The following is a 12,828-nucleotide window of genomic DNA, read 5'->3' on the forward strand; positions in this document are numbered from 1 at the left end:
CGGACTCGATGATCTGCTCAGGTCCCTTCCAACCCTAGAAACTGAAACTATGAAACTATATATGATCTTTCCCAGCAACCAAAGATATGGCCCTAATTTTAAAATATACTCATGATAAAAGTTGTCATAGTGATTATAATAGTTAGTTTAGCACCTCCTGAATCACAACTGAGACAAAGTCAGTGTATTTTAGTCTTCTTAGCAAATATATCGCCAGTAGTGTACCTTTTAATGCTGGCTGAACAGGAGAAAATACATCTTTACATCTGTAATTAATCAGGCAAAATCTGGATTTTTTAAAATACTGTATTCTTTTATAGAAGGCATTCTTTTCTACTACAGTTATGTCCATTTTACATATATTGTTTGTTAAGGGAAGGTCAAATGATCAGGCTAATTCTTTCCTTCTTTTGCACAACTCTTAAATGAGAAAAGGGTGTTACAAGCTGTCTCTTTGCACCTTAGCAGGATTCCCGTCTCATAGTTAAGACAATGATAGGAAACTAAATATTAGGAAAGTCAAAGCCATACGGAGGGTATGACTGCATACATCACCTTTACCTTCAACATCAGTTCTGCCCAAAAATGGCTGTAGTTAAACATGTAGCTAACAGCTCTGTTCTGCCCCCAGTTTCCCACCCCTGTCATTTCCCAGCGGTAAGGTTAGGCATTTACTCGCTAATTATCTTGAATGAGTGCTGGTGAAGTCATTTGAAACTCTCTACCTCAGCTTTCCATTTGTAATACACTAGGTGTAAATCTTTCCTATAACTCTATATACTGCAGTTCTGGCCCTTGCTCTTTTGTAGATATCATTTAACACAATTGTGCATGTGGATTTTATGTTGAGAGAGGCATGTAATCATGTTATTTCCAGTGGTTTTAGCAAATGTGCTGCACCTGGCATGTCTTGGGTGTTCCAGAGTGTTAGAGGTGCCGATTAAAGGCTTTACAAAATTTTTCCTCAGTCATTTGTCACCATATACAATGAGGGAGAGGTTCACGCATTTACATTCTGGAGATGTGAATTGAAGAAATCATGTGAGGAATGTGTCTGTCTTTGTGTTACCTCCCCAGAAAGGAGGAGGGAATATAATTTTGGGAAACACAAGTGAGCAAATATATTGAATCAAGTAGAGGCTCCTTAGTACCTGTTGGAAGCTGGGCTTGGAAGTCAAAAGCCTAATAAATTAGTATTTCTTGTCAGTTTTCTTTTCTTGTCTTTTAAGAATAATTATTTTGTTAAAATATTGCTGTTACTTACATTAAAAGGAAGAGATTTGAAATTTTTTGATTTTAAAAGGAGCAGAGATTAGCCCAGCAAGTGCATTTGTAGGTGATATTTCCCTGTGTGGGGGTGTAGGTTGTAGCTGTGTTGATCTAAGGACATAGGCAGACAAGGTTCTTTGGGTGATCTGATACCTTTTATTAGACCAATATAAAATATATTAGTTATATTAGATATCTATATACATATAAATATTAGATATATATTAACTATATATATTAGACCACTTTAGTTGGTCTAGTAAAAGATATCAGATTCACCCAAAGAACCTTGTCTGCCATTTCCCTGTTGGAAATGCATCTCTTTTGGAAGCCAGCATTTCCTCTACCATCCTTCATTAAGGACTGGCTTTTAATACATGTGAGGATTGCAGAGGAGCTGCTCTGGCAGCCATTTCTGGTGTGGGAGGCATGGAGACATCTCATTCTCCCCAGCAATTTTAATGAAGTTACCCAGATAAAAAACCAAGCTGCTATATAGAAGTATGTACTCTCTCTAGCACCTTACTGTGATGAACAAAAATATTTAATCTAGAAAGGGTGACAGGTGATGGCTACAATAGATAAGTCAGTCTACATCAGGAATGCATCTCAGTCTGCATTAAAAAGTAACCAAAAAAAAAAAGGAATCCTTCACACTTAATTAAAAGCTGTCCTCATTGATCATGAAAAGGCAATCACTCACCTTTTGCTTTTCCAGCCAAGAGCTAGATGTATCTTCATACTCAGGAGATCTTGTATAAGAAGTCTCAGCAAAGGTTTTTTGGCCAAGCTATCAAGATTTCCTTTTATCTATTGTTAAATCCCAATTATTGTGCCCACTCTTTGTTGGAAAGGCAGTAGAATACAAGACCCTGGTTTTCTTTGATAAAAAAAATCCCCAATTTTCAGTTTAAAACAAGTAACCCAAAATCCACAATTTTGTGTGATCAAAATGAAACACCACATATCTATATCTATCTAGATAGATAGATAGAAATCATTCTATATATCTATATAGATCTATCTACATAGATATCTAGATAGATAGATAGATCTATATAGATATATAGAGTGATTTCTATCTGTCTAAATAGATAGATAGATATAGATATATGTGGTGTTTCATTTTGATCATGGAAAAATGTGGATTGTGGGTTACTTTTTTTAACCCAAAAATTAGGGATTTTTTTTTTATCAGCAAAAACCAGGATCCCTGCTGATAAGTGCCAGAGACATCTCAGACAAGGAGAGGTGCAGTTTACATCTTTAATGTAAAATACTTGGATATAGGTAAGCTCTGAATGGAAACGTTCAGTAATGGATGAGTGATCCTCTTTTGGTCAGTGATATATTAAAACAAGAAGTGTAAGCTTTTAGAAAATAATCATGGACTTTAAAATATGTTTGTGGAGATCTGTCTGTGTCAGGGGAAAGAGCAATGTATAAATTTTAATTATGGTAAAAATGCTGTTGTTTCATAGATGCTCATTTCAGTCATCATTACTGATTAAAATATGTTCTTTTATAAAAAGAAATTAACAATTAAAGGGTTCAAATGCTAATCTTTATTCAACTTTACAAGTACCCTAAACAGTGCATTGTATGCGTGTTTATATAGTCAGCCAGCAGGATAGTTTTACTACCGTCTCGTGAATAATTGTGAACTATTCAATTTTAGGCTTCTTCTTGTTATTTTTTATTTCAGTTTTGATCAGTTAATATTATGGAGCATGAAAAGGTTACTTGACTCATCAGTTCAGTTGTTAACAGTCCCTTCCACCACATTTTTCTCTTTCCAGCAGAAATTGCTATGAATGTTATGTATCAAAGGAACAAAAAGAAATAGATACAACAGTCATCATGGATAATTTTCTTATCCAACTCAGAACATAAGGGAGAATAATTTAACTGCTTTGATTTCATAACAATATAACTGTACAGTACTTGAAATACTGTGAAACGTGTGATTTCATAACTTTAGTAGTACATTTAAATAGGTAAAAGGCACAGAGCACTTCTTTTAGGTAAACAGTCTATTAGGTAAACAGACTCTTGACGTTTTTTTTTTTAACAAAATATCTGATGTATATCACTCCAGTGAATCAGTTGCTGCAAGTTTTTTAAATAACCTCATTGTTTACCTAAAAACTGGGAAATGAAAGAAAAAATCTGAGCTGGCAAGCATGGTGTATGTAGTCCCAAACAAAAATATCTGCTAAAAAGAAAGTGTCAGGGTTGAGAGCATATATCAGCTATTTTAGATAAAATTATATAGTAGTGTTATCATTATCCCAAACTGAACATTATAAACCTAAGTACATGGAGCTTAAACTCAGGAGAAATCCAAGCATGTTAAGATATGGAAATACACTGAAACAACCTTGATTTTACTTTATAGTGATACCAGGCAATAAACACATTATTTTAATTTAAACAGTTTTATTACTTATGATTCCAAAATAGATTAAATTTATTTTGACATTTGTTTTACTTGTAAATTCTCAGAAAAATCATTCTGTACTAAAAAAAAAAAAGGAAGTGGTGTAATTTTGAGGACACACCAACTTTTCATATGTGAAAAAGGCAATGGACAGATGTTACCGCTGTAGTGCTACAGGGGCATGCTGCCCATAGCACAAGAAAAATGGCAGATCCACCACTAAAACATCCCTCTTTCAAAGAATAAATGTTTGTATTGGAAGCTTTTGTAATACCATATGGAACATCTGTCTAGTTCCATCTAGCACTACAGGGGTCCCCCTCAGACCCCCCAACTTCCCCTAATTCTGTTTTCTCTTCCCCCTTTCCAACCCTCCAGTCCTTCTCCCTTTCTCTCTTTGAGGCCTCCTATTTCAACTGTCAAAAACATTTCAACTGTTACATCTGTTTTCATGCATAATGATAGAGCAGTCATGCAAATGTAATACTAAAAGACATCTGTCCATTTCAGATGATGTGAGCACCAGACCAGTTCAGATACCATTGACCTGTGTGAGTGGCTTGGAAGTCCAAATCAGGATTCTTAGTCTTTGCTATAGGTAGCACAGATGTAAGTAATAAAACCAGAGGATGAAGCTGAAGCATTTTTATCACTCTGAGGGGCGTTTACATTTTCATTTCCTTCTTTCTCAGCTTCTTCAGCTACTTGGGTTCCACAGTGCGGCACAGTTCTCAAATGCAAGCTGTGGCTAGCACCATTTTCCTGGCTTGTAGTGTTGATACTGAAAACCTCATGTCCTTCATGCAAACATTTATAATGCAAATTTTGCTCAATCCCCTGTTTTTAGAGCATCCACACATTCTCCATAATTTAAATGGCATCCACTGAGTGATCAAGCTAGTAGAGATGCTCCTGCTTGAGGACACAAAATGTTTGAAAAGCTAGAACTGTGTGAGAAGCAAGGTTTTTTTTAAATATCCTTTAAGGGACTAATAAAAAAATGGGAGAGATGTTAGACAAGCTCAGATCTGAAGAAGGGCACCTTGTGCCCAAAAGTTTGGCTAATATCTCTCCCAGCTATACAGCTGGTCCAATAAAAGATATCACCAAAAAACTTGCTTCTCTTATTTAATGGACTATCGTAACTACAAACCTACTAGAACTGTGAGACACATGGAGGTTCAGGGCCCACATCAGCCTCTTAATTTAATTGGTGATTTTGTTTCTACAGGCACATGGAATCATAATAGAGAATGTCAATTCTGCTTTTTATGTGTATGACACCATAAAGTACTGCCCAAACCGAGAAATAAAATGGAAACGTAACTTTGTTTCTAGATAATCTGTCACCAATTTATAAACAAACTGAGACAATACGCAAAATAATTGTGTGCCCTAGACATCGTGGAACTAGTGGTCATGTTGGAAATCAGTCCTCTTAGTAGGAAATCTTAAAAGGAAAATTACAAATTCTTTTCCATTTTCCTCTGACCTTTACCTCATAGCTAAAACTCAGGACTGATTTACTGAATTCATCTATTGTTTCACTTAGCTGTGATACTCACAGCATGCTATATGCAGTCTTGACAGTAATGAATAAAGCTTTTCACTTGCATATAGTTATATGCACATAAAGAAATGGCACGTTTCTTTTTTGCCCCTCCTTGTAAGTCCCTCCATTTATTCCCCCCCTCCTTCACTTCAACCCACACAACCCTTTTTCCCTTTTAACTTTCAAAGATGCCCATAGTTTAAGCCCTACCCTCTCTCTAATTTTATTACAAGGTCAAATTCTGTCATTGCTCCACGAGTGATACCAGGCTACAATAGCCAAATTCTCCATTTTTAAACTAAAGGCAAACTAAGCACTGGAACGTAGCATATATGGAAATCAGACTATTTTTAATCTGGATAAATCTATTACGTTCTTGACAGGTCCTCTTACATTAGGTTAACCCTGAGTTACTCAAAATAAAACCTAAATTAAATAATCTATCCCAGAGCATTTCACTTTTATTCATTCTAATCACTCCAAATTATTTTATTTCACAGAGAACCAACATGGTATTAATTTAATACATATGCTAAATATATGATAAATATAAATGGAAAATTCCACTCTGTATATAAAAATGTCTCTCATCAAAATGTTCAGCTGCACCTCAGTAGTAGCAGTATTTTTTCCTTTTGTGTGCATGGCTGGTATTTATTAAAATGTGCAATTATGTGACCAAGTAGCCAGTCATGGGCATGAAATATGCATCTGTGTTGCTGTTATATACTATACTAGCATTTTGAGTATTCCAAGTATGCAAAACAAAAACACCTGATAATTAAATGCAGATAATTTAGTAAGAAGGACAACTTACTCCCTCATAGTCATTTTCTAAAATTTCTTTTAAAGACTAGTTATAATGTTCTGCTACACTGTGATATCGAAGGCAATAAATCACTCTGCTCTTCAAAATAAAAGCATTACTATTGCCACAGTCTATTACCAATAGGAATATCAGTGTTAAGGAAATCTTTTTTAATAGAATTACTACACATTATGAGATCTGCAGCTCTTACAGACAAAAAAAGTACTTTATAGCTTGGTTTTAATTTCATAATCATGAACAACTCAATTGTACACACTTCCCTTGTTTCATAAAACTCTCCCAAATAGAAAGCTCAAAAAGGCTGTATTTCCATATAAGCTTCACTTAGTAAAAACCATTCAATAGTTAAAAAACCCTAGGAAAATATAAAGGATAGTATGAAGATCACTGGCTACAGCTAAACAACTTTATAAAGTTTCGTTTGGCATCTTTGGGGGGGGGGGTCCAAAAATGGGCCCAGAAGGACCAAAACGCAGAGAATTTCCCATATTTTTGTTCTTTTTTAAAGAATATTATTTGTTTTGTATCTTGCAAGGCCTGCATTCATTTTTTAACTCAACTTAGCAATTTTTGTTTACCTAGTAACTTTGATATGTTTGGGAACTGACCAAATGATTCCCAAAGGATTGTTTATTTTAACCTAGGATGCCTCTTTTCCAGCGGATAGTGTATTTTTTTTAAATTGGGTTAAAACACAAAGTTGTGTTCCTAAGCATCTATTTTTAGTATGCAAATATTAATTTAATGTAATGTATCAGACTACAGCTTGATTCTACACTAATGACAAGGTTCCCAGAGGGTGTGTTGTACCTTTATGAACTGATATCAGCACTGTAAGAATGAAGAAATTATTTTTTGAATAGTTGCCAAGACACTGTTGTTAGGACACATGTTTTCAGTTAAAAAATATGTGTGGAATTCATGCCAGTGTCGAATGTGGCACACACTGAAATCAGGAATTAAACTGTTCCACAGCTCTGATGGAAACCCTGATAATGCCACTCAACTTATTCCTGAATGAGCAGTAAAATGTAGTATTTGCAAAACAATGTATACATTTAATAGTAGAATAGATGTAGCATAAACATCTAGGAGAGAAACAACCATTCATAAAACCTAGATCAGTGTTCTTTACACATCCATGGCATTAAGTTATGTTTCAAATAATATTAACTTACAGAAGATTAACCTAAAGTCAAGGCATAAAGTAAAAATGGATTCATTCTGTGACTCCGGGAATTGGTAATAGGAGAGTTGTCCTTCTGTCTCAAACAGGTCACGTATGTGAATACAGCACAAGTCATCAGTGACTCTAGTTATGACCATCTGACAGTTGTTTGGTGAGCTCTGTGTGCAGGGAGTTGATGGGCAAAGTCCAGCCACAATAGACAGGTATTCATATAAGAAAAACCACCAGTGCCGTCCTTGTCTTTATTGGTAATGTTATCAGGGAAGCCAAGGATTAAACACACATGTGACTTGAACTAACTGTTTGCTTAAAGAGAAGGTTCAGGTACACCGGAAGAGTTTGTTGCCACTGCTTGTGGTGCTGTGAGAAAGAGGCGTTCAGCCTGCAGGACTGTGACAATGCTGGCACCTTTTACAAGAGAAATGAGAGCTGTAGGAAGTACTAATATGTGTTATGCCTTAGTCAGATTGGTGCAGACTGTGAGTGGTTTTGCCTTCCTCTGTAGTGGGGCATGTAGCCCATCTCCTGAGATCTCTTGAGCGTATTTTAACAACCTTCATAGCAAGAGGACAATGGCCACTGTTCTCCCTGCGCTTTACCTGTGGCAGGTTAGGGTGCTGTTTCTAATGGTTGCATCAGGGTTGACTGTGTAGTTTTATTAATAGGTTAATCAATGGTTTTGTATAGAGTGGTTTGGATAGGGATGATCCTGCCTCAGGCAGGGGGCGGAAGAGGGAGGGCCTTTCCAGCCCCACCTCTCTACTATTCTATGAGATGTATACCAAGCTTCACCTCTGCCAATGAACAACCAGGACGCCATAACTTTATAATTTAAGATGACAGTTTAGCCTGACTACATTAGGATCTTAAAATGTTATAATTATACTAGTCAATTACCTGTAAAGAATGAAGGGGGTGGGGAATTGATTGCTGTCACCCCCATGCTGCTGCTGCTGCTCTGCCTCTGTCTCCACCCCCGGTCTGGCTCCAAGTGTGCACCACCCCTAGTCTTCTGCTGGCTTTGCTCCCCCTGCTGTGTCCCTCCATTGCCTGCTGCTTGTAAAATGTGCTTTGGTTTTTTTTCCACTTTGCATCTGTTGGCGGGGGGGAGTGAGGCCAGCACTGTGATGCCAGCACCCCAGTTCAGGGCTGGGCCTGCACCCTCCTCCCTTCCTCCTCTCCCCTCCCCCCTTGCTGCTTCAGTACTGGGCCAGTTTCCCCCACTGAGCCCCCTTTCCCCATCCCAGCCGGGTTTTGCTGAGGTCCAGTGCCGGCGCTGCTTGCAGGAAGCTGCTGGCCTCAGCTCCCCCGTGCTCCATCCGGTCCTTGGTGCTGCTTCGCCGTCATGGCAGCTCTCCACTGCGTGGTCTCCTGTCAAGCACTTGGAGCACTCTGATTGTCTGTTTCAGTCGGCCAATCAGACTGTGAATAAAGTGTTATGGACAGACAGATAAAGGCTTTTATAATATTAGAATTTTAAATATCTAATTTAGTAATTATATTTTAAATGCATTCTTTCATAGTGTGTTCAAGCCTCAAGACTTCTCCCTGTTTGATGAGGTTCAAGTCTGATCTTCCTTCTCTTGGGGCTCTATTTTATGTGTTTTGCCAGAATGCCTCTCTTGGATTCAGTCTGGGTCCCCTGCTCCTAAACAGAAGGCAACAGATTATCAGGATAACCATAGAATTCATGCTGGCTCTAAAATCCAGTGATATTTAAAGCTTTCTCTGTTTTAAATTTGACAGATAACCATCGAGAGAGACAGTGGTTTGGATGTGAGCTCCCCTAAGCATGGAAAGATAGATCTAGACAACATGCCTCATGTTGGTGGGAATACCTGGGCTGGTGGAACAGGTTTGCTCTCATTTTCTTTTCATGATGCATCATGTGTCTTTGAAGGATGTCCCAAATACGTTCTCTGAGAGTTAAAGATTTCCAAAGTGTGTTGACCTTGAAATTAATTTCCTAGTGGAAACTATTTAAATCCAATGCATTTTGGGGAAGATGAAAAGTTCCTGCTCATGCCCAAGACTAAGCCAGGACACACACAAAATATCTTTATTTCATACATGTTTTAAACCATTTGTTTTTTCTCTGCTAATACTTTGGTAATGCGGTGTCCCCTAATTTTAAATGTCATGAAAGGACTCAGAAAATATAGTAGTATAAATCTCAGGTGCACAGTCAGCCAACAAACTCTGGAGAAAAAAAATCCTAATTGCTTTAAAGTTACAAGAATCAATGGCTGTAAGGGCTAATAGCTGTGAGGATTTGTGTAGGACTTAAGTGAAGTATAGGTCCATTCCCACAGGGGTAAATTTCATTACTGATGCAAACAAAACCTAGATGTGAGCAGTGTAAATCAGAAATATAAAACTGTAAGTGTTCTTTACCTGGCATTTCTTCACTTTAGAAAGCATGCAAGTGTTTCTTCACTTTAAAAAGCATGCAAGTGTTTGCATGTATTTTCCAAGGGACTTGAGGATATTTTTTAATGTTATGCATTGGGGTGACACTAGAAGCTTTAAAAAAGGAAAATAAACACTATGTCATAATCATCATCAAATATGCATTTTTGATTTTTATACTGACTGTTCCAGGTGGGAGAGACACAGCGGGGCTGGGCGGCAAAGGTGGGCCCTATCGACTGGATGCTGGTCACAAGGTTTACCAGATATCTCAAGCTGAGAAAGATGCTGTTCCAGAGGAGGTGAAGAGAGCTGCAAGGGAAATGGGTGAAAAGGCTTTTAAACAGAGGTTAACATTCAGTTTTGACTTCTTTTTCTTCCCTCACTCAAGAAGTTCAGTTGTATAGCATTATGACAATACATAACTAAAGTTATTCTGATAAAATTACAATACTTGATAACTGCTCCCTAATCACCACTGTTTACAATTGTACCTCAACACTAATTAACACCTTAGGACAGTTGTTCTCAACCCGTGGGATGCATGTAGTCCAATCGTCCAATCAGCATACTTTTGCAGCCCATGTGACATCCTCTTTTTTTTTTTAAAGTAAAGATTGCCACCCGCAGTAGGTTAGTCAAAGAGAAAAACTGTGGAAATGGTGAATTCCCTCTTGCAGGCTGGCAGAGATCCAGCCTGCAAGGGCTGCTTGGGGCTGGGGGAAGAGGGAGGAGGGTGATCGGAGGCAGGGGGTACCATGTTCATGTGCACATGCACACATGCACATGGCATGTGCAGCTCCCACATCTCCCTCCAGGTAAGTCTGTGCATGGGGCCTGGGGGCGAGGATAGATTGAGGCCAGCACGGTGAGAGAGGGAAGGAGTAGAGTAGAGTAGAATAGAGCAGGGCAGGGTTGGGGCTGGAGGTGCTGCCCAGCCAGGGCAGTGCATGGGGCCGGACCAGGAATGTGCAGCTGCAGGGCCCAGCTGGGGAGCAGGACAGAGCCACAGGCAACTCGTCCAGGGGGCAGCAGAAGAGCCGGCTCCCAGGGAGGGAGGCATGGGAGGAGGGGGGACACTTTCCTCCCAGATTTGTGCGTGGGGCAAGAGAGGATGCAAGCTGCTTGCTGTGAGCTCAGAGCTCCCCACCCTGCTGCCTTCCCCCCAGGGGCCTCCGCAGCAGGGCAGGGAGCCTTGGTGCCACTTCTGGGAGCCCCACACTAGCCACACCGCCATAGCGAGGCACCCCCTACCTGCCTGGCAGCAGCAGGGGGCACAACTCCACACTGGCACTACCGCCATGGGGATAGGGGGTGCCTTGCTAGGAAGAAATGGGACCCACCTGATGAAGAGAGGAAAGAGTATCTTCACAGACAGGCTCATTAACCTAGTGAGGAGGGCTTTAAATTAGGTTTACAAGGGACTGAAGAACAAAGTCAGGGAAGTGGATGACTTGGAGGAAACATAATCAGAAAAGAGCAATAGGGGATGTCTTCTCATTCTTCCTGAGAAAATAAGGCCATTAGCTAGTTACCTCAGGTGTCTGTACGTGAATGCACAGAGCCTGGGAAACAAGCATGAAGAACTGGATATCCTCACACAGTCACAAAACTATGGTATGATTGGAATAACAGAGACCTGGTGGGATAGCTCACATGACTGAACCACTATCGTGGATGGGTATAAATTGTTCAGAAGGGACAGGAAGATGAAAAGAGGAGGAAGAGTTGTGCTTTATGTAAAAGAATTGTATGATTGCTTCAGTATGAAACTGGAGATAGGTCTGTTGAAAGCTCTGGGTTAGGGTCAGAGGGGAGAGCAACAAGGGTAGCATAGTAGGTGTCTGCTATAGACCACCAGACCAAGAAGATGAGGCTGTTCTTCCAACAGCTAGTGGCAGTATGCCAAGCACAGGCCTTGTTTCTAATGGGGGACTTCAGTCACCCTGACATCTGCTAGGAGAGCATTACAGCAGTGCATAGGCAATCCAGGAGGTTTTTTGGAGAGTGGAAAGTGCAACTTTCTGGTGCAAGTGTTGGAGAGGTCAATTAGGGGCTTTGTTTTTCTTGATCTGCTGCTCACAAACAGGGAAGAATTAGTGGGGAATGTTAGAAGTGGATGGTAAGTTGGGCAGCAGTGACTATGAGATGATTGAGTTCAGGATCCTGAGGAAAGGAAGAAGGAGAGTAGCAGAGTAAGGATCCTGGGAAGCCAGTCTGAGGGAGCAAGGAGTCCAGGAGAGCTGGTTGTATTTTAAAGAAATGTTACTGAGGGCTCAGAAATGAACCATCCCAGTGCTCAGGAAGACTAGCAACTGTGGCAGTAGACCAGTTTGGCTTAGCACGCAACTCTTCAGTGAGCTAAAACACAAAAAGAAAGCTTACAAGTGGAAACTTGAACAAGCAACTAGGGAAGAGTAGAAGAGTGTTGCTTGAGCTTGTCTCCCACAGCATTCTTGCAGGCAAGCTAAGGAAGTACTAGTACTAGTATTAGCCAAGAAGGCTAATAACATACTGGGCTGCATTAGTAGGAGAGTTGCCAACACATTAAAGGAAGTGATTATTCTCTTCTGTTTGGTACTGGTGAGGCCACATCTAGAGTACTTTATCCAGTTTTGAGCCCCCCAATACAGAAAGGGTATAGATGAATTGGAGAGACTCCAGCGGAGAGCAACAAAAATGATTAGGGGGCTGGGGCACATGACTCCAGACCTCAGGTTGCGGAGGACTGGGTTAGAGAGCTTCTGGAGGGGCTGGACATGTTCAAGTCAGCGGGTCCAGATGCTCTCCACCCCAGGGTGTTGAGGGAGCTAGCTGGGTTATTGCAGGGCCCTTGGCATGGCTTTATGAGCGTTCATGGTGCTCGGGCCAGGTGCCAGATGGTTGGAAGATAGCTAACATGGTCCCCATCTTCAAAAAAAGGGAAGAGAGAGGACCCGGGCAACTATAGGCCTGTCAGTCTTACCTCAATCCTAGGGAAACTCTTTGAGAAGATCCTCAAGGAGCACATCTGTGATGGGCCAGCTTCAGGGATGATGCTCAAGGGCAACCAGCATGGTTTCATTAGGGGCAGGTCATGTCAGACCAACCTGATTGCCTTTTATGATCAGGTCACAAAGGCAATGGATGCAGGTGTCGCC

General features: G+C 40.1%; 1 protein-coding gene across 1 annotated transcript in view; it reads left to right on the forward strand.

Annotated features, from left to right (window-relative positions):
* Positions 1-12,828, forward strand: part of VWA8 (von Willebrand factor A domain containing 8) — a gene marked incomplete at its 5' end in the record, with an annotated part of 370,441 nt that overhangs the window by 306,817 nt on the left and 50,796 nt on the right. The window contains 2 exons of the mRNA XM_019523815.1: positions 9,026-9,134; positions 9,881-10,037. Of these exons, the coding sequence (XP_019379360.1) occupies positions 9,026-9,134; positions 9,881-10,037 (266 nt within the window). The remainder of the gene's footprint in view (positions 1-9,025; positions 9,135-9,880; positions 10,038-12,828) is intronic.

The sequence above is a fragment of the Gavialis gangeticus genome, unplaced genomic scaffold (genome assembly GCF_001723915.1).
Source record: "Gavialis gangeticus isolate Ggan-Ray unplaced genomic scaffold, GavGan_comp1, whole genome shotgun sequence".
Classification (NCBI taxonomy): Eukaryota; Metazoa; Chordata; order Crocodylia; family Gavialidae; genus Gavialis; species Gavialis gangeticus.